The following is a 27,603-nucleotide window of genomic DNA, read 5'->3' as shown; positions in this document are numbered from 1 at the left end:
GGAAATCACTTGAAATTCTGGCAAACATATATAAAACTACTCCATGTATACTTCACTAAGTCATTACAGTTTACAGGGTTTTTTTTTCCGTTCTTTAATCTTTTTCTTTTTACCCTTAGAAAGGATTTTAAAAAAGCATTCTCTAGTTAAGGAATCCATTTTCCTCCAAGGACTTCTGCTTCCAGGAAGATGAAATAGATATATTCTTCTCCCTGTTTCTCCTACTAAGTGCTAAAAATCCTGCATATTATATGTAAAACAAATATAAGACTCTGAAAGGCTGAGAAGAAAGCAGACTATGTAGGGACCTTGGGACCCACAGAGCAACACAGTGGTAAGTTCCCTGGGTTTTCTTTTTACCACGTATATCCTAGACTTGGAGCCAGTGACCCAGAAATACCAATGGGTGTGGATTTTTAAAAAGCCCTGAAAAAAGCCTGCACTCTGTAGCCAGAGGACCAGGAAAATGACAACCTTTCTAAAAGAAACTTTTGGATAATGACTGCCCTAATCTAGCCATGCACCATAGTAAAAACCGTGGCCTTATCCCTACCCAAACCAACAAAGGCCAAGTGGGAGGCCTGGACTTTACCCCACACCCAACAGTAATGAGGCACCCCTCTCCTTCCTCACTAGGGTGGTGTCCAGAAGAGGCTGATTGGAGAGGCAGGACTTTCACCACTGCCCAGCAGTAATGAGGCCACTACCACCACCACTCCTATGAGATCAGTGGGGATCATATGGGAAAAGCAATAAGGCAATCCTACCTCTCCTAGCTGGGATGGTAATAATGGAAGCCTAGTGGGGAGTCAGAATTCCTACCCATGCCCAGCAATAATGAGGAGCCCCTCCACCCCTTGGTTGTCAATAGAAACCAAATGGAGAACCTGGATTTCTGCCCCACCTGGCAGTAGTGAGGTGGCACTTCTCCTTCCCCACTTCCCTTGCTGAAGAAGTGTCAGGGAAAACAAAAAATGAAAAACAAAAAAAACCCCACCTAAAATAGAAAGTTTAAATAAGATCAGGAGTATCATAATATCCCATTGTCCTTGTTTTAGTTAAAAATCACTTGTCATACCAAAAACCCAGAAAAATCTCAATTTGAATGGAAGAAGACAATAAATGCCAATACCGAATGACAGAGATATTAGAATTTTCTGACAAAGATTTTAAAGCAGTCATTATAAAAATACTGCAATGAGCAATTAATAAACATGTTGGAAAAAATGAAAAAATAGAAAGTCTCAGGAAAGAGAAGATTTAAAGAAAAACTGAATGGAAATTTTAGAACTGAAAAATATAATAACCAAATTAAAAGCTCAGTGTTTGAGCTCAACAATAAAATGGAGGGGACAGAGGAAAGAACCAGGGAACATAAAGATAAAACAATAAAAACAGGAACTTCCCAAATTTGGTAAAAGACATAAACCTACAAAATTCAAGAAACTAGATGAACTCCAAATAAGTAAACCCAAAGAAATCCACACCAAGACACATAAACATTTGAACACTAAAATAAGGAAGATATCTTGAAAGCAGCCAGAGAGAAATGATACATATTTACAGAGGAAAATCTATTTGGTGACAACTACTTTCTCTTCAGAATCTATAGAGGCCAAAAGAAATGGCATATATTTCAAGTGTAAATAGAAAAGAACCATCAATACAGAATTCTATATCCAGCAGAAATGTGCTTCAGGAAGGAGAGAAAATTAAGACACTCTCCAATGAAGGAAAACTAAAGGAATTTGTAACTATTAGACCTATCTTAAAAGAATAGCTATAGGAAGTTCTCTAAACTGAAAATAAGTGATCAAAGAAGGAATCTTGAAACATTTAGAAAGGAAAGAACAGAAAGAAAAAATGTGGGTAATTACATTTTCCTTCTCTTCTTGAGATTTCTAAATTATGTTTAACAGTTGAAGCAAAAATTATAACATTGATATGATCTAAGTGTATACAGAAGAAGTATTTAAGGCAATTATATTATAAATAGGGAAGGGTAAAATAACATAAAGGGAAGTAATATACTTCTGTACTTCACTTGAACTGGTAAAAAGTCAACACCAGTAAACTGTATTAAGTTACATATATAATGTAATACCTAGAATGACCACTTTAAAATCTATAAAAAGAGACATACTCCAAAACACTATAGATAAATCAAAATAGAATTCTAAAACATTTATTAAAAAATATAGGAAGGCCAGAGAAAGAACACAGAGAAATAGAAAACAGACAACCATCAGAAAACAAATAACAAAATGGCATACAAGCTCTAACATACCAATAATTACATTAAATGTAAATGGTCAAAATATACCAATTAAAAGATAAAGATTGACAAAGTGGATTAAAAAACATAACCTAAGTATATACTGTCTTCAGAAAACTTGGTTAAAATATAATCATATAGGTAGACTGAAAGTAAAAGAATGGGAAAAGATACATCATGCAAACATTAATCAAAAGGAACCAGTAATGACTATATTAATATCAGATAAAGTGGACTTCATAGCAAAGAAAATTACCAGGAACAGAGTGACAAGACATAATAATAACAATAAAAGGTTCAATTTACCAAGGAGTCATAGCAATTCTAAATGTGTATGCACGAAACAAGTGAGTGGCAAAATATATGAAGCAAAAACTGATAGAACTGAAAGGAGTAAAGGACAAATGCACAATTATAGTTGGACGCTTAAACACCCCTCTCTCAACAATCAGTCAAATAATAGAACAGAAAAAATTAGCAAGGATATAGATAAATTAGCAACAGTATCAACCAACAGGATTTAATAGACATTTATAGAACACTCCACCCAAAACATCTGGGTTTCTGATAGGCATTAGGTAGGGAGCTACCTGTGCTTTCCTTCTACCTCGTTAGAAATATTTTCTAAACCCAAATCAGCACATGGGATATAAGAAAGTTTTATTTGTTTTTCTATATATATTTAGTGACTATGTAACACATCACATATGACATATGACGTGTTTAATGTTTTTTCATTAAAATGGGTACTTATATAAAGATTTTTTTTCAATTTTTCTACAACAGAATTGTAAACACCCTCTTGAAGAAGCAGGCTCCATAAGCTGCACTTGAGAGAAAGGAATCTTCCTTTCAGCTGCAGTGATTGACCTCTTACTGAGTCTTCCTGGAGCCGCAAGTGCAGGCATCAAGGAACAAGACAGTTTGGACATAGGACACATTCCCCTCCCTGGCTCTGGAAGGCAACCAGAGCCTTCCAGCTGCATTGTTGCTTGGGGAACCCTGGGATTTCTTTCCCACAGTAGAGTTATATTGTGTGCAAAATAGACTTTTAGACCAGACTAAACACTCAGCCACATTGCTTTATCTCTGTTCCAAACAACCAACTTGCAAACAAACTTTTGGAGCACAGCTCTTAGGTTTCTGACATCCTTTTCTTCTCTGATTTTCTGTTCTCTTCCTTCTGGATCTGCCTTTCTGATATCCAGGTAACTAGTACTTCAGTAGTCTCTTTTGTTTCCCCATTACCCACCCTGTCTATATAACCTTGGGTAAAGAGAAAGGAGGCAAGAATTACTTGTCTTCTTGCTGCTTTGTGTTCTTGGTTTATTCTCTGCGTGGGAACTTAGTTCAATCTCCTAGTAGTGACCGTAGGCTAACCCTTAAGCAAGCATTGCAATCATCCTAGCCGGCCTCTTTATACCTCTCCCCTTTGGGTCCCGTGTCGCCCCTGCTCCTCTTGCAACAGCTACCACAAAACCTGCCTTTACCCAGGCTTGCCCTGGCCATCCCTCTAGTGATTCCTGTTCCCTTACTTATGACAAATGCGAGAAGGCCCCCCGCGGAGAGGGACTGATACTCATCAGCTAAGACACTGGCCCTTGTGGATGATTAGTGCACTCCTCCCGAGCTTATATCCCATAAATGGTGAAGGGTAATCGATATTCAAACCAGTCACTTGAGTTGGTGACATGATTTTCATGTTACACAAAGAGAGGGGTCATCAGGGGAAAGGAATACCAGGTCTGAGATCATTTTCAGTGGTCAAATCTGTGCCGTCCGGACCTTCCTCCAGACCTGCTTCTCTGTGGCTTGACTGTCATCCAGACAATGACCTTTAGCGTACCAGTTTGACTTTTAGGAGGACTTGGGGTGTTTTCACATTATGTAATGTCTGTGCTTCAGTAGAAATCTTACGGAAACAAATGGAGGAAGTTTGCCAGTCCAAGTAGTGGATAATAAATCCTGACCTATCTGGATAGAAACTGATTTTCCGTATCCTTTAGTTTATACACATATTTTTTTATTGTAGTAAGGTCTGAAAAATTCAAGGAACCAAATTATTCAAGTATTTCAAATGCTGTTGTCCTTTTGGCAAAAATGGCGCTTCTTATTGGCTGAGATGCTGTGTATTAGCCTTCTTCAGCAGACTGAGTGAGTAAAACATCCCTTCCTATCCAGCATTCAGGATAGAGTAGCCCTAATTCAATTAGGATACTTTATAAACTTTACCACAGTGTTCATTAGTTCAAATGATATAACTAGATTGTTTTGAATGTTATTTTTAAAGAAAATATGTGGTTTTTTCTTTAATTTTAATTCTGGAATATTTGCTACTACATATTTTCTTTAGAATAGATGTTCTTCTGTTTCATGAGAAATAAATTTTTCAGGGAGACAGCTGAATTGGATTTTCTGATCAAAGCTAGAAGCAAATATATTTTAGCTTAGCAGTATCACAGGTCAAGATAATTAATGTTAAAAAATATTCTAGGGTCTTTTTGTTAGGCCAAATTGATGTTTTAATTCCTTTCAGTTACCTAACTAGAAAAACACAGTGCAGACAAAGGGCATTCCTGGTAGATTACGTTACTTCTGTTGCATACATTCTTGTAAAAGACATTTTCATAATCTTTCCTTTCCTTAATCAATACGGAAATAACTTTTAAAAACATGTACAGTGATATGAAATGAACAGAACTATTCAATGAACTGACACATAAGCCTCACTAAAAAATCACAAATTTCTTCTCAGAATATTTTTGACTTAATCCCAGAATAATATTTTGAATAAGACAAAACCAGACTGCCATGTTACCTATTCTCTCATTTATGTATGTAGCTTAGGAAAATCCATTTATAAAAGGCAACTTCAGCTTTAGTTATTCATGGAAGTTTAGCCTAAAATTCAGCAGTGAAGGAAAAGATTTTGTGTGTGTGTGGTCAGTATTAGGATTTAGGGCAAAAGGTGATTAGATACAGTACTAGAATATCATCTCTGGTTTAGAAGTAAATGACTCAGTGAAGGTTTTATTATTTTTTTCTATAGAAATTTATATATATATATCTTTAAATTATCTGCCACTCTAAAAAGTTGTATTATTTTTTTAAAAATCATACACCTTGAGTTGTATGTTTCACTTTGGTGAACTCAGTGTCACATAGATAAGACTATCTGTTTGCAGACTAAATCAATGGTTATAATAATGAAAGTCTTGGCTTATGGAGAAACATGTGAATAGTAAACATTACTCCAAATTTTGCAGAAATTTTAGAATGGGAGAATTGCTTTTTTTTTTTTTTTTTTTTTTTTTCGGTACGCGGGCCTCTCACTGTTGTGGCCTCTCCCGTTGCGGAGCACAGGCTCTGGACGTGCAGGCCCAGCGGCCATGGCTCACGGGCCCAGCCGCTCCGTGGCATGTGGGATCCTCCCGGACCGGGGCACGAACCCGTGTCCCCTGCATCGGCAGGCGGACTCCCAACCACCGCGCCACCAGGGAAGCCCGAGAATTGCTTTTTTGGATCTGGTTTTCACATTGTTAAAAGCCACAACTGGCACAAATAGCCACTGTAGAAAACGATCGGGAAAAAAAGACCTACCAAAGAACTGGCCCTTGTAAGACTTCATCTGGGTTTCTGAGCATGGGTAGTCCTGCTTAACTTCGGACAAACTCTCCTGGTTTATGCTTCTTGATTGCCTAGCCTTAACTTTGCCTGAGCAGCTCTGGACGGAGCTCTGCTGGAGCGTGGGATACTCACGTCTCTGGTACTATCCAGTTTCACAGTCTGTCCTCAGCCCCAAGAATTTTGCTACCTTGCAGCCCTGCTTGGCTCTCACCTAACTGCTCTACATTCGGCAACATCTTGCCAGCCTCAGGACCAGTTAGAAGATGTGCTAGAAGGGGCTATCCTTGGACCGGCTTTTTTTTTTTTTTTTTTTTTTCTTTTTCTTCGGTACGCGGGCCTCTCACTGTTGTGGCCTCTCCCGTTGCGGAGCACAGGCTTCCGGACACGCAGGCTCAGCGGCCATGGCTCACGGGCCCAGCCGCTCCGCGGCATGTGGGATCTTCCCGGACCGGGGCACGAACCCGTGTCCCCTGCATCGGCAGGCAGACTCTCAACCACTGCACCACCAGGGAAGCCCGGAACGGCTTTTTTGCACTCAGCTCCTACCTCTTCCCTCCTATAGGGAAGATCTAGTATGTATAGATACGGCTTGATGCCACCCTGCTCCGCTACTCAAGTACCAGAATCTGATAGGAAGTTGACAACAACATCAACCCCTGTTAACCAAAAACACCCAGAAAATCCAGAGACCCCATTTTTATTTGCTTTTATTAGCTAAGACTGAATTTGGCTATAGATAACAGAAAACTAAATTACAGTGGCCTAAACAGATAGGGATCTATTGATATTTTTCTCATGCACCAAGAAATATAAAGGGGAGAGTCCAGAGATAAATAGTATCTCAACAGTGCCATCAAGGATGTGGGTTCTTTCTAGATTTCCACTCTTTGTCCTCAGCCCATTTATCCTCATGCTCGTCATCTCATGATCACATATGACTTCCGCTGCTCTAGGCCTCATGTCTGACATTCAGATGGAATTAAGGAAAATGGGGCAAAAGCAGAGGCTTATTCCTGATGAGGCTTTGGCTTATTTAGGAAGAGAAGTCCTCCCCCAGGAACCTTGCCTCTACATTAGTAGCCAACACTAGGCCATATCCCTAGCTATAAGGGTTGTGGAAAAGCCATATGTTTTGACTTTCCCATGTCTCTTGTCAAGGAAATGAGGGGTTTTTTATTGGCTTTTGGGTAGGTACTAGTATTTACTACATCCCTACTTCAAGATGGTCTTGGACCTACCTACCTACTCATCTTCCATGGACCTACCAAACACCTAGCTAGTTAACTCCATCCATACTAGTTAACTAGTAACCTAGACAGTTAACTCCATCCTCTTCACCATAAGTAAAGTCCACCACATCCATGTCCCCTCCAGAGTGTCTTTGGGCTTCACAAGCCCTGACAAGACCACCTCAGACTGGGGTCTGCAGTTTATTTATGGGAGACCCTCTTGGGAGCACCTCTAGATGCACCTATCCACAAGAGAGCCTGTCTTGGTTCCCATGATTATTAGTACTACCCTTATTATTTTAAAGAGAATTTAAATGAAAACTTTTTGCTGTTTACCTCTATTTGTGTGCTTACTAGTGGCTTCTGTCCTCAGCCACCCTCCCATCATGGAGGTAAATATACCAAACCCTTTTTCTAATCCAGCAAATCTTGTAAGGAGCATTTTTTTAAGAGACTGGTTTTTTTCTTCTAAACCTTATGGCATACTTTGGACATACAGAACCTAACAGCCATTTTAAAGAAAATTAAACTGACTAGAAATAATATCTTGGTCAGAACAGACCAGGAGTAAAAATCACATTTTACACTGCAGTGCACACACCCATGTATGGGAGATTTCCTACCTCCAAATTTCACCTGCCCTAATTAAACTGTGCCCAGTTCAAGTAATTCCCTTTGCTTCAGCACCATCAATCCTCCCTCCCCAATATAAAGGCAAAACTGAACGAACTGGGGCATTCTACTGTGAAACTGTGCTAATGGCACTGGATCACATACCACCAAAACAGCAGGACAACTTGGCTTCCAACCCCCAAGTTCTACTTCAGAAAACTATACATACATCTCCCCCAAACCTCCTATTGTATCATGAATTGTGGTTTTTCTTCCCTCTGCATTTTCTCTCACTGCTATGGCCAGTGCTTTATGTGGCCTAGTTTGGGGCCAGTCTCAACAGAAGCTCTTAGATTGCCACTCTTGCCTGCAATGATTTGTCCCAGTTTTATACCAGTACCTGCCAGCTTGGCTTACCATGTCAGTGTTCTGGCCTCTCTTGTGATGTCAGCTCTTGCACCACTTCAAGGAAGGCAGCAGGTTTTTCCTTCTGACCCGTTTCCCTCCTACCCCCGCAAAAAAGAAAAACACTGGCCAAGTCCCTTCCCATTTATTTTATTTAACAGCCCTTAACTCACAGCTGCCATGAACCAAGCACTTGCATAATCACTGGAGAGAATAATAAATGAAATATAGGTGCTGATATATATATATATATATATATATATATATATATATATATATATATAGCATGGTAGGGGAGATAAATGTGAAGAATTTTAACATATCACAGTTACGACTGTTATGAATACAGATACAGGTCAGGAATGGTACCAAGAAAAGGAGAAATTAGTTCTATCTAGATAAGTAAGGGAGAAGACAAATGAATTTGGACTTGAAGATGAGTTGGGAATTTTCCAGACAGACAAAATGGCATCAAGATAGGTGACTGAGTTAGACAGAAGGCAGCCTTCTGTTGTAGATTATGTGTACTTGGAGAATTTAGTGGTACCGTTTAGCCTGTGAGATGAATGTCCTATTGGTCCTCCAACTTTAGCCCTCACTCATTTCGTTCCTTAACCACTCCACTGTGAGTTGATGTCCTGTAGTGATATTTAAACACTAAGCAGATTTCAGAAGATGATGATAGCAAATAAAATAGAACATTAGACTCAGTGAGGTTTTTATTACACCTGTATTTAGATTTTTAAGGAAATAAAAGTAAATAAGTACCATTCTTCTAAACCATTCTCTTCCCTTCGTGTTCTGTTTCCATTACTCCTGCTCCTAGATATTTCCTTCACTATGGTGCTTGAAACTGAAATCAGCTGGGTTTCCAGGAATGCTGTCGATGGTCATTGCCAGGAGAAATGTGTTTTCCCCTTAGGAAATTACACTTCCATTTAGTAGTATTGTTTCTGACCACTGTGCTGTGTTATGAGCATTTTTTTTTTTTTTTTTTTTTTGCGGTACGCGGGCCTCTCACTGTTGTGGCCTCTCCCGCTGTGGAGCACAGGCTCCGGATGCGCAGGCTCAGCGGCCATGGCTCACGGGCCCAGCCGCTCCGCGGCATGTGGGATCTTCCCAGACCGGGGCACGAACCCGTGTCCCCTGCATCGGCAGGCGGACTCTCAACCACTGCGCCACCAGGGAAGCCCTATGAGCATTTTTGAGGAAAGAAAAAGAAAATTGCTTCCTTGGAGCAATTACTGGAAAGGAAACTGGTATTCTACTTTCTAAAAACAAACAACAAAAGAGTACACTTGGATGGGAAATTACCAGGAAAAACAAGAATAAGAATAAAGGTGAGGTGAGGTACATTCCCTGATGAAAAATTTACTTTTAGAAATGTAAGATTCCTTACAAGTTTTTTGAATGTTTATATTTTTTCCAATTCAACACTACAGAAAAGTGCTTAAGACATAAATGTTTACCTCCATGAATTATCAGAAAGCAAGCTCCCATATAACTCCCACTCAGCTCAAGGATCACCATTGCCTCGATCTCAGAAGCCTCTTTTATACCCCTGCATATCCCACAGTCCACTTCTGAGCTCATTCAGGTTGTTGGCAGAATCCAGTTCATGTGGCTTTTTGACTGCAGTCCCCATTTTCCTGCTGGCTGTCAGCCAGGGGTCCCTCTTAGCTCCTGGAGGTCACTTTCAGGTCCTTTTCACATGAGCTCCATTTTCAAACCACCAGTGGTGCATTTAATCCTTCTAGTGCTTTGAATCTGTGACTTCTTCTTCTGCCACTAGCCAGAGAGAACTCAAATTTTGAAGGACTCGTGTGATCAGGGTGGGTCCACTGGGATAATCTCCCTTAAAGTCGTCTCAACTTTATAACATAACCTAGTCATGGGAGTAATATGTCATCATACTCACAGGTTTCACCCACACTCAGAAGGGAAGGATTGTAAAAGGGCAAGGAGTATTTGTGTCATCTGGGAATTCTGCCTACCACAGACCACCTGTTTTCTGCTGCTCTGAAATGCTACCTTTGTCAAAAATTAAATATCTATATGTGTGTAGTCATTTGTGGAAGAATTTATTTAAAATCAATATTATTTCTTCCTTAAATGTTTGGTAGAGTGGACCAATGAATTCATCTTGCCCCCGAGTTTTCTTTGTGGAGAGGCTTTAAATTACAAATTTAATTTCTTTCATAGATATAAGACGATTGAGGTTATCTATTTATTGTTAAGTAAGCTTCAAATTTGTGTCTTTGGGCAGACTGGCTGTTTCATCTAAGTTATTGAATTTCATGACATAAAGTTGTCCACAAAATTACTTGATTATCCTTTTGATGTCTATTATCTGAAGGGTTGTCATTTCTCTTTCATGATACTGGTAATGTTTTATGTCTTCTCACATTTTTTTCCTGATCAGTCTGGCTAAAGATTTATCAGTTATTGAACTTAATTTTAGTTTCATTTAGTTTCGCAATGGTTTTTCTGGTCTCTATTTCATTAATTCCTGCTGTGAACTTTATTATTTACTTTATTCTGCCTACTGACTGGAGTCAGACCAAATATTTTTTATATCAGTATACATGAGTATGTTAAGTCCCTTTATTTAAGAGAGAGAGACTTTAAATTTTGTTTTTAAAGAAATCTACTTATGATTTCAAGCGACATACTTAAAACAAAATGACAAAAGACTAAAAATAAAAGACAAATAGGCAGATGATGCCGAAAAGAAAGCAAAGTAACAATAATAACACCAATCAAAGTAGGATCCAAGGCACAAAGAATCAAATGAAAATTTGTGTAGCAGCACCAGAAAATCACATAAATTCACGTTATCTCTGGCATTCTTCCTTTTTCTCAGTTATTTGACATCTTGAAACTGAGGGTCACTCTGCTCATTCCGCAGTCAGTATAATAGAACTAGCCCTCGTAAGCAACTCTTAAAGATCACTTAAACCTGTTTTAAAGTAAACATTCTTTTTAGTTGTGTCCTTTTTAAAAAATTATCAAGATGGTTTCATGTTCATAACTATGGGTGGTTTCCCCGGTATACATGACTTATCTATCAAACTTTGTGATTCTAATCCTTAAGTCATAAAAATGCCTTGACCGGGTATGATCACACACATCTGCTGTGGTATCTGACATTAGGCCATCATACTGCTATCGCTGCTTTTGAGAAAGCCAGGTGAGGGTGAGAGAGATTATTCCACACGGCATGCTCCTGTTTCCAGAGACAGTGCAGGTTGCTGACTCACATGCCTCTCTTGGCCTCACTAATATCTCACATCACATAGCACTTGGCAAAAGAAAAGAGTAAAACAGGAGTATACTATAATTAATTTGACATTTGTGTTTGTTCTATATATTCTAAGTGTTTGCCTTTTTTTTTTTAATGTAGTTAATGCTGCCTACCTTGGGAGCCAAGAAATGATGGAGGTGGTGAAGAGAGACAATGAAACCATAAAGGAACATTTATCTAAGGTAATCACTTTATTGCTGCAAGGAAGTAAGTCGATGGGCAGAAATACTTACTGAGGATGAAAGGCTAGAGTTGGTTAGAATCTGTTAAGACCTCAAGGGTTTGTAAATTTCAGATCACGTTCTACTTCTAGTTAACATTAAGGCAGTCCTTGAAAGTTGCATAGAAAGTAAGTAAAGCTGACTACATAGTTACTTAAATGTGTTTTGACACTTGTTTTTGTTGGGTTTATTTTTAGAATCGATACTTCTCTCTAGAGCTTTGTCCTGAAAAGACTCTCAATAATATTTATGGAAGAAATGAGTTACATTAAAATATAAGCGAAACATTGGAAAAGAACTAACATGCCTATGATCTGATGACCCAGTGAGCCCGTCTCTCTTACTCTCCAGTGCATTAGAGTAGGAATGCCCAGCTGACACCAAGGCGAGGTTTCTATACGAGCAGGTGCAGAAAGGCAACAATTGAAATATTTAGCATTTTTGAGTTGCTGCTGTAAAGTGCTAGAATCTTAACACAGGTGTATTTGGAAGCACAGTTTCTGAAACTGTGAGGGGCCATGGTTTAGAATATGTCTAAGCACCCTAGAGTTAAGGTGGCCCTGGTACTCCCCTGGCATCATTTGGCTGTCTGTCCATACAGCTGTCTGTCTGTACAGCTGAATAGGATAGAGCTGTACCATCTAACACGGTAACCACTAGCCACATGTGGTTATTTGTGGCTACTCTGAATTGAGATGTGCCATGAGTGTAAAATACACATTGGATTTCAGAAACTTAGTACCAAAAAAATAAGTAAAACAGTTCATTAATATTTTTATATTGATTACCTGTTGAAATGATAATATTTTAGATGCGTGGGGGTAAATAATATATATTATTAAAAGCAATTTCATTCCTTTATACTTTTTTTAAATGTAGTTACTAGAAATTTTTAAATTACTGTGTGCCTTTGTATTTCTGTTGGACTGTGCTAATATAGAGCTTTGCAGTCCAGTGCTGAACCATGACATCTGCTGGATGCAATGAAACGAGGCCCACTGAGTGACCAACTCTTACAGGGCCCAGGAACCTACAATCTGCAAGTAAAATCTTAGATATCCTGCTGGGTTTAGAATCTCTTCATAAACTTTGAGACATTTGACTTAAACTTGCCTATAGTGTTAATTCATATTTCTATAACCTCCCAATACAATTATCTTAAAGCAAGAAATGTATATGTTCTTAAAACAATATTTTTAGAATATCGATCTATCGTAGCTTCACCCAGAGAGGACTTTTGAGAGTGCCAGTCTGTGTTTGTCTTATGGCCATAGTGGTCATCATATTTCTAAAATAGCAATTGGCCAGAGACTGAAATTTTGAAGACAGAGGAAACCCTCATTAGCTGAATGGAGGAGGTTGGGGCCTCATAACGACCCTCTTTCCAGGGCTTTCAACTGTTTCCACTCATTGATGTACGTGAAAATGCAAGAAAAACAGTATTTTATTTTTTAGTTAAATTATAAGTGAATTTCTTTCAAAGCTGTAAGTTCTCAAGGCTGGAAGTTCATAAAAACAACTCAGTTCCCAGTTAATAATAAGACTGGCGGATGCTCATTTCCAAAACTCACACTTGCTGAATGACTAGACCCATCATGTGTCAAAGCCCGTCTTACCACCTGTGGAAGCCAGCTGCTGTAAAGTACTCATCATTCCTGGATTCTGTTTGTATGTTGTGCTCAGAAGGAGGTCAAAGGAAGGTGCTAACTTATTCCTGTCCTAAGTTAAATCCATATGCAAGTGTAATCATTCCCAGATAGAGGGCTGCTCATGGTAACCGTGTCAGGACCATACTTTACTGACACTTTTGTGGGAGAAATATGGGGGTATAATGGTAGATGGCAGGCATTTCAAGGTTAATATTAACACACGGTCACAGGACTAAACTTTTCCAACTACAGGGAATGGTTTTATTTTGTTTTTAAGATAACATGACATGTACTTGTGGAGTTTGGGAAAGCAAGGCATTGTTTAGTTTAATGATGCACAACTACCTGCGATTAATTGAATGTCCTTTCTACCGGCTAAGTTTGAACTCTCCATGAGAATAATACAATTCCAATTCCTAAGTGAAATGAGGTATAGAAAGACAGGAAGTTTATTGCAATTTTTTTGTTTCTGTAATGAAAAAAAATGGAAACATGCTGTAATTTAATATTGGTAAAAGTTGAATCAACATATGTCTCAGTCTGCTTGAGAAAGTAAGGAAACTTAAAAGGGCACATAGTTCTAGCAAAATAGTGGGCATTTTCCCCTGCCTTCCAAACAACCCTGATAATTAGTCAGACTTGAAAATCAGTTCCCAAGACTAGACATATCCCTACTTTAAATATTCTAGTCAAGGATACTCTGTCTCATTCCTGCCCACATATAAGCATTCAGAAGCTTTGTGCCTCTCCAGGACTGTCCACTGTAAAGATGTTTTGAGCCACACTTTTCGTTGCAAAAATCGTTAAATAGATCTATTATTCAACTTTTAAAACAGTTCTGGAAAATGTATCTTTGTGCCATCCAGTCAGGAAGCCACAGGAGATTTAGTCTAAAAACAGTCACTCTACTACCACACGTGGATGGCTTTTGGATCCTTTCTCCTCCTCTAGAGGAGAATAATATAATATATTAGTTATATATAGTTATTATATCATAATCATCAGACTTTGGTTCTAAATTCATATTTTTTACCACTGAATTTCCACATGAAGAGAACTTTTTATCTTCTTGAGGGAAATGCACCTTTTTAACTCTGAAAAATCTCCGGAGCTGATTGTCTCCCTTCCTTCTTTCCAAGGTCTAGAGACTTTACAGACGGTGTCAGACAGTGCTGCAGCACTGCATAAGGTTATTTCCCTTTCCTGAAGCAAATATGTCAGACTCAGTTGTTTCCAAAAGCATATAGTAGGGCCTATGGCATCATAGGTTGTGTTCTTTCTTCACCTGACTAAATTCTACCTGTCCTTTAAGACTTGGCTCCATTGTCAGCTTTTTTTTTTTTTTGCGGTACGTGGGCCTCTCACTGCTGTGGCCTCTCCCTTTGCGGAGCACAGGCTCTGGATGCACAGGCTCAGTGGCCATGGCTCACGGGCCTAGCCGCTCCTCAGCATGTGGGATCTTCCCGGACCGGGGCATGAACCCACGTCCCCTGCATCGGCAGGCGGACTCTCAACCACTGCGCCACCAGGGAAGCCCTCCATTGTCATCTTTAAGAGGCCTTCCCCAGCCCCTGGTTTTGGTTAGAAGTCCCTCCCCTCGGCTCCCATGGCTCCATATGTAAAGTTATAATATTGCATTTATCACACAGTATTTAAACAGTCGGTTTTCCCCTCTCACCCACCTTGAAGGTTTTTCTCATCCTGGTATCCCTGTGGCCTAGCACAATGCATGATACCTGGTGAACAATCAATAGATGTATACTAGATGGATGGACAGGAAAATTGTTACAGATTCTAAGCCTTTTTTGTGCCGTGGTCCTCTCCAGCTGTGTCGTGTGTGGACTCCTTCTCAGAATAATATTTTTAAGTGCATGAAATAAATACATGAGATTACCAAAGAAAATTATTTTGAAGTATAGTTATCAAAATATATTAAAAGCAAATTTGTGATATATAATTTGTGCATCTTTATTAACAAACTAAATAATGAGATATAATAGCAGTCAGAATTACTATTGTAAATATGTAGTGATGTGCATAAACTTTTAGTTACTTAAAACAATTTTACTGTAATTTGAAAATGTCAGTAATTTTATAGATGACAAAAGATAGGTATTTCTAATATTTCTGTGGTTTGTTGCCTGTATTCATAATTGAAGGAAATACTAAATTATTGTTAGAGGTTAGCAAAAGAAATGATATATTCTTTTTCCCATCCAAGTTTACATTACTCCGCTCCCCTCAACTGCCACTGCATCTACCCATGAAACTGCGTGGACCTGTAGATCCCAGGTGAAGAAGTTGCTTTGAGGCACTAGAGAAGGTTAGGGAGTATGGTATTGTGGTTTGGCCACTAGCCTGAGAACAAGAAGCCATGATATGCTATACTAAAGAGACTATTTTGAGTTGTTAGGGAACCATTGAAGGATTTAAGGAAGGGGGTAATAATCAGGGTGATACTCAGAATGTTTGACAACCATATGACATAACCACTGACCCATCAGAACATATGCCATCTGTGAACAAACAGCCAGTTTCAGAGGTGCCAGTTCATATCAGTTAGTCCTAGGAATGTGGCTAGATTAACCAATGAGAGGAATTATTTGGGGGGAAATGTGTATCAGAATGTTGGAAAAGAATGAAATTTGAAGTGGGAAAACTGTTTAGAAGACTTTTACAAGAACTAAGGCAGTGGAATTGGGGATAAAGAAGGGGTAGAATTTGGAAAGATTTGGAAAGTAGAATCAAAGACACTTAGTACTCATAGGATATGAGAGAATGGAGATGGAGTCTTAAGATTATTTCTCTGTATTTGGATTTTGTAACAAGATAGGGAATATGGGAGAAGAAGTGCCAGCAAGTTGTGGGAGCTGGTTGAGAAAGTAGTTCATTTTGGTACTTTTGTTTGAGATACCTGTGGGACATCCAGGGGGACACATGTCTGGCAGGTAGCTGGATATATGGGTGTGAAGCCTAGAAGAGGAATCTGGGCTGAATTTTGATTTGGGAATGAGGAGGATATATTTGGAGTCATGAGCATGGAAATAGTAACCCAAGGAAGTATGTAGTATAAGGAGAGAATACATCTAAAGGCTGACCCTTGGGGAACACGTTTAAAGGTTGGGAGGAAGGAGAGGAACTAATGAATAAGACGGAAATGGAGGGGGGAGGGACGGGAATGAGAACCAGGATGGAATGAACCAAAGTAAGAGAATCAGCTGTACATTTTCACCACCCCAGTCCCAATCCTTCTGGGAGCCGCTGGGGTATGCTCTGCATTAGGAGGCACCTGGTGTGTCTGAGGCAAATAGGAGGTCAGCATTCCCATTCTGTCATTGTTCTCAGCTATAAGGGGATGTATTCTCATTCAAAGAAAAGTGAATTAGTGTTTGGTTTAGAAACTTAAAAGTTTTCATTTAAAACTCACTTAGGAGGGAAATTCTAAACTGCCGTGACCATCCTTGGCCTAGGCTTATGGAAACAGCTGGTGTGTGCTACTGCCAGACCAAATCTGAACATCACTATCAGTCAATAGGGGTCTGAAATTGTTCCCAGCGAGAGCACATGAGACGCTGCTTTCTGATGAAGGTAGGCAGCGGTGGAAGGACTTCCTGCAAAGTGGTGCTGCCCCTGCCCCCAGAGGGCCAGGCTGGGGCCAACAGTGTGGTTGGGAAAGGGGCAGGGTGTCCTCAGGAACAGGGACCCCTCTGCTACGGCTCTCCCCATCCTGCTTAGCCCGCCTGAGCCCAGAGGCGCATGTTGCCTTTGGGAACAAACAAACGTTGCACAGTTGTTTGCAGATCTGGGCATGCAAATCCTTCGGACATGCACGCGTCCCGCTTAGCGGAGCATAGGATGTGCTCTCTGGACCAGCTAACCAGGACTGCCTTTCCGCCAACCTCGGTCTGAAACTGATTGTGTTAGTTCTGCCTGTTTAATTTGAAGCCTGTTCAGAATATCATAATCATCCTGGAAATAGATAGGTTTGTTTGTATCTCAACCATTTTGACCTTGAGAGCTTCATTTTAGGCACTCATTTGTGTCAGCATACCCTTGAGTTTTCTAGTGGAGCGTGATCAGGGAGCAGAGTCTTCAGAGGTACAGCCTGAGCTTCCAACTCCAGCTCCACCATTTGCTTACTTACGTGGCCTTGGTTAAGTTACTTGACCTCACTGTGTCTCCTTTCTTCATCAATAAAATGGTTTAATAATACTATCTATTCTCATACAGTTGTTCCAAAACTATAATGCTATATGCAATTCATATAAAGACCTTGCAAGAGTGTCTGGCCATGTACTAAGCATTCAGTAGAAGTTTATTATTATTATTACAAAGTTAGTTATATCCTAGATATGCCTCTGAGTACTTTAAAAAGACTTTGCCTAACTTTTCCTCCCCCTGCGCACCCCTTCAGATATTTTCATTCTATAATGAAAGATTTTGGTAATATTAAATATGTAGCCAAGTGACCCTGGAATGCCCCAATCCCATTCTGGCCACTGCTTCCCATAAAATGCCTAAGGGAGATGTTGTATAGGAACAGCAGTGAAGGAAGACACAGTAGTACTTAAACTTTACCAGGACTTGGGCCCAGTACGGAGAATTCAGATGAGCTGCAATTGGCCATTTCTCTAAGTTAGTTAAGCAAGACCCTTCCCGGCACATCTGCCAGTTTCCTGAGCCATATAACCAGGGAGAACCAGAAGCACAGGAGGATAAACTTGCTCCCAGTGCCTCACCAGAGGAAGATAGAGGCCTTGGGTCAGCTTCTCACTCCAGACCCAGGTAAGAAAGAGATGAAGCTAGTTACTCTGGAAGGAGCAGTGACTTACGTTTGGGAATGAACAGGTTCTGGCCCTTTACACTTGAATCACGCAGAAAGAAGAGAGCCCCACTTTGCAGGGCTTTTGTTGCATGATTGTTCCAGCTACTGGAGGGTAGCCCAGTCCCTAACCCGCTTGGACTTCCTACTCCTTTCGCACCCAATTCCCACTGCTCCCCTAGATGCCTTCAGGGGGAGCAGGGCTCGGTGCTTGTGAAGGATTGTGTGCTCACCTTTGTCCTCAGCCACTTCTTTTAATTTTTAGGGATTTTAATTCCCTTTTTAAAAAAATTAATTAATTTATTTTATTTTTGGCTGCCTTGGGTCTTCGTTGCTGCACGCAGGCTTTCTCTAGTTGCGGTGAGTGGGGACTACTCTTCCTTGCGGTGCACAGGCTTCTCATTGCAGTGGCTTCTCTTTTTGCGGAGCACAGGCTCTAGGTGCTCAGGCTTCATTAGTTGTGGCTCACGGGCTCTAGAGCGCAGGCTCCGTAGTTGTGGCACACAGGCTTAGTTGCTCCGTGGCATGTGGTATCTTCCTGGACCAGGGATCGAACCTGTGTCCCCTGCATTGGCAGGTGGATTCTTAACCACTGCACCACCAGGGAAGCCCTAATTCTCATTTTTTTAAGAATGGGAATTGAGCCAGTTCTAGATAAAGAAAGGAAACAAGGTAAATCGGAAAATGAATTTTCTAAACTATCTCCCTTTCTTCAGCAGTTGTTCAAGTTCTTAAAAATGGTTGCTCAGAAAGGCTGCAGTGAACTGTTAAAGCTTTGTGACTGCTACCTCTCTGTTCCTGAGAGGGATGGGATTTTCAAATAACTGAAAGGAGATGCTTATGTCTCCTTTAAGGTTGCAGGGTCGAGGCTTAAGTGTCTGACTTCACGGGGAGGGTAGAAGCGGCAGCCTGTTGCTCTTGCCCAGCAATTCCTGTGATGCCTGTAGTCCTAGTCAACTACTGAATAGAAAGAAGTAATTCAGATAGAGATTGTTTTTCCAGTTTTATTGAGATAGAATTGACACATAACATTGTATTAGTTTAAAGTGTACAACATAATGATTTAATACATGTATATATTGCCCAGTGATTATCACAAGTTTAATAAACATCTATCACCTCACTTAATTAGTTTTTTTTCTTGTGATGAGAACTTTTAATGTCTACTCTCTTAATGACTTTCAAATATACAGTATAGTGTTAACTATAGTCACCATGCTGTATATTACATCCCCAGAACTTTGTTATCTTATAACTAGAAGTTTATACCTTTTGACCGCCTTCACCTGTTTCCTCCACCCCCTACCCCCTGCCACTAATAACCACCAGTCTGTTCTCTGTTTCTGTAAATTCGTTTTTTTGTTTTAGATTCCACATGTAAGTGAGATCATACAATATTTGTCTTTGTTTGACTTCACTTAGCATAAAATATCTTCAGGGTCCATCCATGTTTTCGCAAACAGCAGGATTTCCTTCTTTTTTTATAGCTGAATAATATTTATTATCACCAGATAGAGACTTCTGTGTGTGGCTTTTTTCATGTTTAATATTTTAAGATGTTGATATATCATTGGAAGTGATTTTTGTTAGTTATTAGCTAAATCAAATATATAAACTTGTATCATAAGGTGGTTTCTAATACGTCTTTTGTTCTTAAAATAAATCCTCTATGAGTAATGCATAAAAGCCCGCAACTCAATGAGTACTAAAACAAAGCTTTGTTGCATCAATCAGGGCAGAAGTCAGGTTTTCCTGCTTCTGGCTCCTACAGTACTTTGTTCGTACCTCTCTCTGCCTGTTGTGTTTAAGGGCCAGCTTGTACATGCCTGAGTTCTTCGCTACTCTGGAGCTTCTCCAGGGCAGAGCTGTCTTACTCTGAATTTCAGCCATTTAGCCAGTGCCAGATGGGAGATAGTTTTAGGGTCATTTTGGGTGGAAATGCTGGGAATCTGCAGTTTCAGGAGCAAAAAGTTAAAAAAAAAAAAAAAGGTCATTGGAAAAGACAACTGTGGCTGCTCTATGGGGGCAAGCTGCAACAATTTGCAGGGACATTTTAACAGGGACATGTCTCCTTAGGGGCAACTGAAGAGTTAAAGGAAAATATATCTGTGAGCACAGAGACTATCTGTGATAACTATGGTTATCACAGTAACCATAATTCCACCTTACTGTAGAAGGTACGCAGAGAAAAGCAAAATTCTGGGCAATCAAAACCTAGAATTGAAAAAATTAAATGTGTTTAATGGAGAAACGATTACTTAACATAACAACTTGGAAATAGAATAATTTCCATCTCAATAATGTATACTCTTTATCAACTCTCATCCATATCAAAGCAAGTGCCAAGGAGAAATAAACTATAGGAAATAATTTATTTTCTTGTAAACATTTGATTTAAACATCCTTCTGATAGCCTGAGATTTGGTTAACAATTCCAGTATTTTCATCACCCCTATGGCATTCAGCACCCCAGAAGAACTGTATACATCAACTTTGTGCGTGTCGGTGATTGTCACATTCAGGTAGTTTTCATAACCAGTTTAAGACCTCTCAGTCTTCAGATTTGTGTTTTCATACCATGGTTCAGTTTATTCTTAATTGTAAATAGAAGTAAAAGGTACTGATTAGGAATGCCATCTCTGGATTTATAACTCAGTTTTTCACTGGGTTATATTCACTAATTGTTTCAACTTAAGCAAGTTAGTCTCTCTAAGCCTAAGTTTCCTTTTCTGTAAAACAGGAATAAAATACCTTCCTCAGAATATTATTATAAGGACTCAGTGAACACAAAACTTAGCATAGAGCCTGGCAAATCATTCTCAGTTTTCATCAGGTCATAGTTATTTGCTGCGAATCATTTTTACATATCAACGTAGTAGTAGTGTACACTCTTCACCACTATGCTTTGGTGTCCGATTATTTCTTTCTTTATACCTCACCTGTCCTTCCCCGTCCTCCACCACTACCACCACACACCCCATACTTTTCCAGTTTCCTGTTTCAGGTTACAGGTGCAGAGTCCTCTGTTTGGATCTATTGCCTGTGACTTATAATCTGTAGGGATCAGGAAGTATCTTGAGCCAGTGTATGCAAAGGCAATAGAAATAACCACGTGTTTGACTTGTAAGCCAAGATTTTCTTACAGAGCCCTTCTGAAGAAGAACTTAAATAAACAATACAAAACAAAACAAAAAGACCTTACCCCACTATCACTTAGAAATGTAACCAAATACAGCCCCCTCAAAATGATTACAGTATGGAGGGTTGAGAGGTAAAATCAGATGAACATATGGGAAATCTATGATCCTCATTGTTATGCTGTCTTGAACACTGACGTCACTTTATGTTGAGGTTCCTAGCATATGCCTTGGGCAGCGCGTGCCCCATAACTACTTGGACAGGACTTGTCTCTTGATACCTGAAGGTAGGGGTGGGTTCCTGTAATCCATATTTATTACTCCTGCTCAACTATCTGATACCTTCACGCATGAGGGAAGGAATGGCGTTTCCCCAGTGCTAAGGCTCATCAAGATGGATTTCTCAATGGAGACAGTTCCAGTTGTCATTGCCTCACTGAAAAGGAAACACTCCATAGAAATAGTCTTTGAAGAGTTAGGCGGAAAGTAACAGCAGGTGCCACAGTGATGCTTCCCTCCTTGTCAAAGCGACTTCACTGGGGGAGGTCTTTCCTGCCCTGCTTTCCTTCTAATTGACCCTTTTGTATTAGGGTTTTTCACAAGACCTCACCACCATAGCTTGTACTGGTGTGAGGACTCCCACAGTACCCGTCTCAGTGTCCCAGTGTCTTCGGGCAAGAGCATGCTGCGGAGCAGAAGAACAGACCTGAAGGACACGAGCCCAAGCCTGCATTTCGCATTTCTAGATTTCTCCACACTGTTTCATACTCTGAGGAAGTGCTGAACAACTGTGCATGATGACTGCTCCAGACGCTGTTTCCTAGATATAATTTAAAGGATTCTTGGTGCTAAGAGTAGGGAGTGGTTTAGAGAGAATCTAAAGTTATTAGCCCTATTGGTAGATCATGAATGCCTGCGGACAGCTGGTACTCCCAGCAGTATTGCAAGGGGAAGCTGTGGCAGGGTGGTTGCTGAGAAATTCTGAGAAATTGATTTTTTCCACAGCTGGCCAGAATAGTCACCCACTGGTTGTGAGGTTGCAGCATTTTAGAGCTATAGAGAGACCGGCACCAGGAAGAAAGAACCAGGCAACTGCCAGGCTCTCCTGTTCTCCAGGAATCAAAAGGAACTTCATACACTGCTGAGAGCCCTGGCAAAATGAAGTGTGGCTTGGGACCTCAGGCATGCCCAGAAATGGTTGTAGTGACAAAAACAGGGGAGTAGGAAGAGGAAATTCAGTGAGAAATCTGTGAGCCACAGATCCTTGTAAGCTTTCAAAACCAAAGCCCAGGTGAAAGCCAGAAAAATCCCTATGAAGTGTTTTGGAATAAGTCTACAACTCAAAGTTTATGTGTTAGTAATTGACTCTCTGGAGTACTACATTAAATATTCTCCTCCTTAAAGTGTTTTTTAATTAACCATCTCTTTAAATGTTGGTTACATCATAACATTACTGTAATAAAAGCTGGTATTTTTATAAGAGTGACCTCACCTGTCCATATTCAGATAATGGATTTAATGATCCAAGTAGAAAATTATCCAGTGGGCAATAACACATATTTCCCATATCCTCCTCCCGCCTCTGCTTGATCCCCTCCAATCTCTTCGTCACTGCAGCTGGAGTAAGTTTCCTACCATACAGACTTAATCACATCACTTCATTGTGTGAAGTCTTTTGTTAGCTCCTGTGGACTTCAGAACAAGGTACAACCTCCTTGGTGGGGCACAGAGGCTGTTCATGACTTCATCTCTCTCCACCAGCTCTCCAGACTTATCTCCCATATTCCAGCCTTTTTTTTTAAAATTAATTAATTTATTTATTTTTGGCTGTGTTGGGTCTTCGTTGCTGTGCGCGGGCCTTCTCTAGTTGCAGCAAGTGAGGGCTACTCTTGGCTGTGGTGCGCGGGCTTCTCATTGCGATGGCTTCTCTTGTTGTGGAGCACGGGCTCTAGGTGCGCGGGCTTCAGTAGTTATGGCATGTGGGCTCAGTAGTTGTGGCGCACGGAATTAGTTGCTCCACGGCATGTGGGATCTTCCCAGACCAGGGCTCGAACCTGTGTCCCCTGCATTGGCAGGCGGATTCTTAAGCACTGCACCACCAGGGAAGCCCAGCCATTTTAAATTACTTCCAATTCCCAAGCGTGCCATGCTCCTTCATACTTTTTATTTGCTTGGTATACTCCCCACAGTGTGCTCCCCCAACTTGAAGACTCAACTTGGACATCAGTGCTCTAGGGAACCTTTCCTGCCCACTGGTTCCCACCAGATGCCCTTATCTGGGCTAATTGTCTTGTGTACGTGGTGCCTCCAGTCCTTCCCTCCCCCAGAGATTGTCTTATTATCTGTTTTCCAGGTTCCTAATACAGAGTAGATGCTCAATAAGTATTTGCTGAATAGATTAATGATTAAGTGTTTGAATGAGTGAACAAATTTGGTGTGTTATGGAAACTACAAGTGACTATAACTAACCACTTACAGCATAACTTTTTTTTCAGTGATAACAGATGTCATAGGGGGCTTAAAATTTAGTTTTGGGGGATTTTTGGTAGAAATTACCAGTATGTACCCTTCTGAATAGGATTTCACTTTTGTTGCCTTTTTTTTTTCAGAAATACAGAAGTAGAACATAGATTTTCAGTGAAGAACAGCAGCTTAGAGCTAGACGTAGAGATAAAGATGCATGTGTGTATACACTTATAAATGTATATGTGTATATACACATAAATGCACATATATACACATATATACATATTTATATATACATAGGTGGTGTATATATGCTTATGTGCCCATATGTATGTACACATATGTGTGCATATGTACACATTTGTATGTGTATATACATACATGTGTATGCATGAACATGTGTGTGTATGTGTATCAGGGATTGGTACAGATCAATAGTCAATAAGTGTCTTAGTAATGCCTCAAAGGAAGCTCTGTCTCCATCCAGCCTGCTTGCTGTCACCTGAAGTATGACTGTAACACCTCCCCACTGAATCAGCACACTCTCCTGCTACCTGGAACCTATTCCTAGAAATGTCGTAGTCACTCTCAGAGTTCTGATAACATTTCATCTGCTACATTAAGAAGCAGAGTCCATCTTACTTATCTTTGCATCCATCCAACAAACATGTCCCATGTGCCTAGCATGTGGCTGTGTGAAAACTATTAAGTGTATAATGAATGGTTACTAGTTACTCAGTGATTATGCCTCAGTAACTCTTCCTTGCCCTCATCGGCCATCTCTCCAGTGTCCATCTCAACCTCAACATGCACAACTTTGCTGGCGAGTCCTTTTAGTGAATCATGGGTGATGTATCACACCAAGCTCTCCCTACATGTGTTTCTTTCCATCAGATGCCAAGGTTCGCTCCCATAAACCATGAAAGCTCACTGCCTTGAGAGAGCCACTCTCTGGAGGGAGCCTTGGGACTCGCTTATAGGGCCAGGTGCAGGAGCTGTTTTCAAAGCATTACAGGTTGCTGGTGTCATAGCCGTGTTGGGAGGGGAAGTGTTTTCTAATAAAATGTTTCTGTCTTGTCTTCTAGCTTACATTTTACTATGGTACTATAGATGCTTGGTGTCCAAAAGAGTACTATGAAGACATGAAGAAAGATTTTCCAGAAGGAGATATTCGACTCTGTGAGAGAAAAATACCTCATGATTTTATCCTCAATTTTTACCAGGAAATGGCAGACATGGTAGCTGACTGGCTAAAGGATGATCTGTCCAAAATATAACTACTGACACAATGAGCAAGCACTGACAGCTAGTACATAAAGGCAGTAGGTGTACTTAGTAGTAAGTGGTATACTTAGTAGGTAAATGTTTAATTTTAATGTTGGATATTAGAAGAGAAAAAAAGTGAGACCTTCTTGGCTTAAAAACTATCAGCTCCCAGCTCCCCATGCTACAGACTGAAATAAACACAGTTGATCAATATTCCATAGGATTAACAACACATTTTCCAAGACTCAGGGAACACACTGATCTAAACAAAGTCTCTTATGTTTGCACGAGATGCCCAGTGGCACCATACAGTTTATTTTGGTAGGCAAGATCCTTGCAGACAAAAGGAAATCTAAAGTTAGTTGATTTTAATTGAGTTACAATGTAGAATAGGCTCCCCTAGAGAAAATTATGAAAGACCTACTAGAAAATGTAAGAGACTGCTGAATGTTAAGTGTGTAGTCGGATATGTGAAGCATATGAGATCATGAGAAGGATACACTCAAGTCCAGTAGCAGGAAGTGATGAGCAGTGGATCTTGGCAGTGGACCTGGGTCTCTCTTAAGGACAGAAGCTGAAGATCAGCCCAGACTAACTTTGCTCAGGTCTTGGCTGAGATCATCAGAATCAGACTGGGTATCAGGACAGTCTGCACAACCCACCTGTTACTACCTTGCAGCATGTCTCAAACCACCAAGTCAGCCTTCTCTCTGGCCGCCAGTGGCACAAGCCCCAGCAGAGCCAATGGCAGGGGAAGCACTGCTTGTCTCCTTTCCCGAGGAGTGTGACTTCCCCATCTGCCTGCTGTAGTCAGCAAATAAAGCTCGTCAGACATTCCTCTGGTCAACTAACAACTAATAAGAGTTATTGAAGGATCCCAATTCTGCCTTCCTCCACAGACAGCCAGCAAGCTCTGGCTGTGAGCTCCCTGCAGGCTTCTCTTCTCCAGAGCCAGGGTGGGGAGCCCTAGGCTGTCCCAGATCAGCCTTATACCTGCCACATGCAACTGCCCCTTCTGTGATTTTTTTCAGTGAAACTCCACTGAGGACCAGCAATGAACCAAGTACTATAAAGGCATTGTGGATAGATTGTTAGCTACGTTATGATTCTTTTCTTCTGAAAATCTTCTAGTAAGTAATTTTTGAAAGGGCATCTTTAAATTGCTGAATAGAGAATTACCATAAATGATTTCTCCATTAGTTTTGTTAGTTGGAAAGAAATTGTTTTACTAATGAATCAAAACAACCCATTAAATTATGTGAATTCACCCTCTCCGGGCACCTTGAGGTCCAGTAAAGAAGAAACTTGTTCTCTGCCCTAGAGCAGGCCAACAATATTGCTTCCTTCCCTAAATTGACACAATCTTGGGACCTTAGGAGCCAGTAAGTCCCACTGACTGCAGAGATGGTTGATGATAGATAGAAACATTCCATTTTCTCCTAGAGGAAATCCCTCACGGTGTCCTATTCCTTAAGGACAATGGGATGTTGTCCTTCTTCTCAAAACCTAAAGCCCCCTGATGAAAGATTCACCTCTGATATGTGCCAGCCCAGTGGTGAGTGTTGTATGAGTTATGACCCTTTGGCATGGCTGCCATGTCAGAGCAAATGACTTCTCAGAGGGGAGGAGCCAAACTCCAGGCAAGCAGTGCTCTTGGCCCCGGAAAGGAGCCGGTAGATGCCTAAGCCACTGACGCAGGGCTGCATACAGAGTCCTTATTGGCAGCTGTGTAGGGAGGCCTTCTAGAAATCTGATGTTAGGAGCTCGGTCTCATGGCTCTGAAGTGCCTTGCATACAGGAGATGCTCAGTAGTACTAAGCAAGTACTGGGTAAGTCATGCTACTGGAATGAAGAGTAACACACCCAGCTTTTCTTTTAGCGTGACTTTACAACATTACTTCCTATTTCAGGAGTCCACATGTATGAAATTATGTCTGATAAACCAAAGGTTACCAGAGCTTAAAAAATGATAAGAAGTAAAATGATAAAGTAAATTTCCTGTTTATCATCTAAGCACCAAATGAATTTTCAAAATAAGTGTTTTACCCACACTTTCTGACCTTGCCTGGCCTGATCTCTGTGTGTTGGGGGAGGAGGGGTACAATCTCAGCATCCTCCTGAGTTAGACTCAGGTCAGAGTCTCTCTGTTAAATTGAAAAGCCACTTTCTCAGTGCTTCCTTTAGAGAAGGAAGAATCAGACTTCAGGAGATTAAAGTTCATTTTATTTCATTAGAAATTAAGCAAAAATGTTTCCGTGCATATGTATGAGGTGATAGGGTATGTGAACTCTGGAGGCCTTACTGTCTGTGTGATTTTAGACAACTTCATCTAATTTCTCCATGCCTCAGTGTCCTCATTTATAAGATAGGATTAATAATAATATGTACCTCATATTGTGGAAGAATTCAATGGGATGATTAAATGAAAGCATCTAGCACAATGCCTGACCAAGAGTATCTTCTCAATCAAGACTGGCTATATTAATAATAATTATTATTAAACATCATCATAATAAAAAATAAAAGACTAAAGTTGGTAAGCAGTGGATGAAATCCATTTTCCAGAAGCATTTCTGCCTGTGTATCCTGG

At 40.3% G+C, this 27,603-nt stretch overlaps 1 protein-coding gene across 7 annotated transcripts in view; it reads left to right on the top strand.

Moving 5' to 3' along the window:
- LDAH (lipid droplet associated hydrolase) overlaps nucleotides 1–27,209 on the top strand; it is a 97,527-nt gene extending 70,318 nt beyond the window's left edge. For 3 of the 7 annotated variants that reach the window (XM_082641819.1, XM_082641820.1, XM_082641821.1), the window contains 2 exons: nucleotides 11,552–11,634; nucleotides 24,833–27,209. In XM_082641819.1, coding sequence (XP_082497945.1) covers nucleotides 11,552–11,634; nucleotides 24,833–25,024 — 275 coding nt within the window. In that variant the 3' untranslated portion in view covers nucleotides 25,025–27,209. Of the gene's footprint in view, nucleotides 1–11,551; nucleotides 11,635–12,613; nucleotides 14,285–18,998; nucleotides 20,234–24,832 lie in introns of those variants that run through there. The other 4 variants (XR_014295816.1, XM_082641823.1, XR_014295815.1 and 1 more) reach the window with 3 other exon arrangements.
- Nucleotides 27,210–27,603: the final 394 nt, after the last annotated feature.

This window comes from Mesoplodon mirus (genome assembly GCF_964341445.2).
Source record: "Mesoplodon mirus genome assembly, chromosome: 14".
In the NCBI taxonomy this organism is placed as follows: domain Eukaryota; kingdom Metazoa; phylum Chordata; class Mammalia; order Artiodactyla; family Ziphiidae; genus Mesoplodon; species Mesoplodon mirus.
Note: the sequence above shows the minus strand (reverse complement) of the source record. Positions and strands in the feature narration are given on the sequence as shown.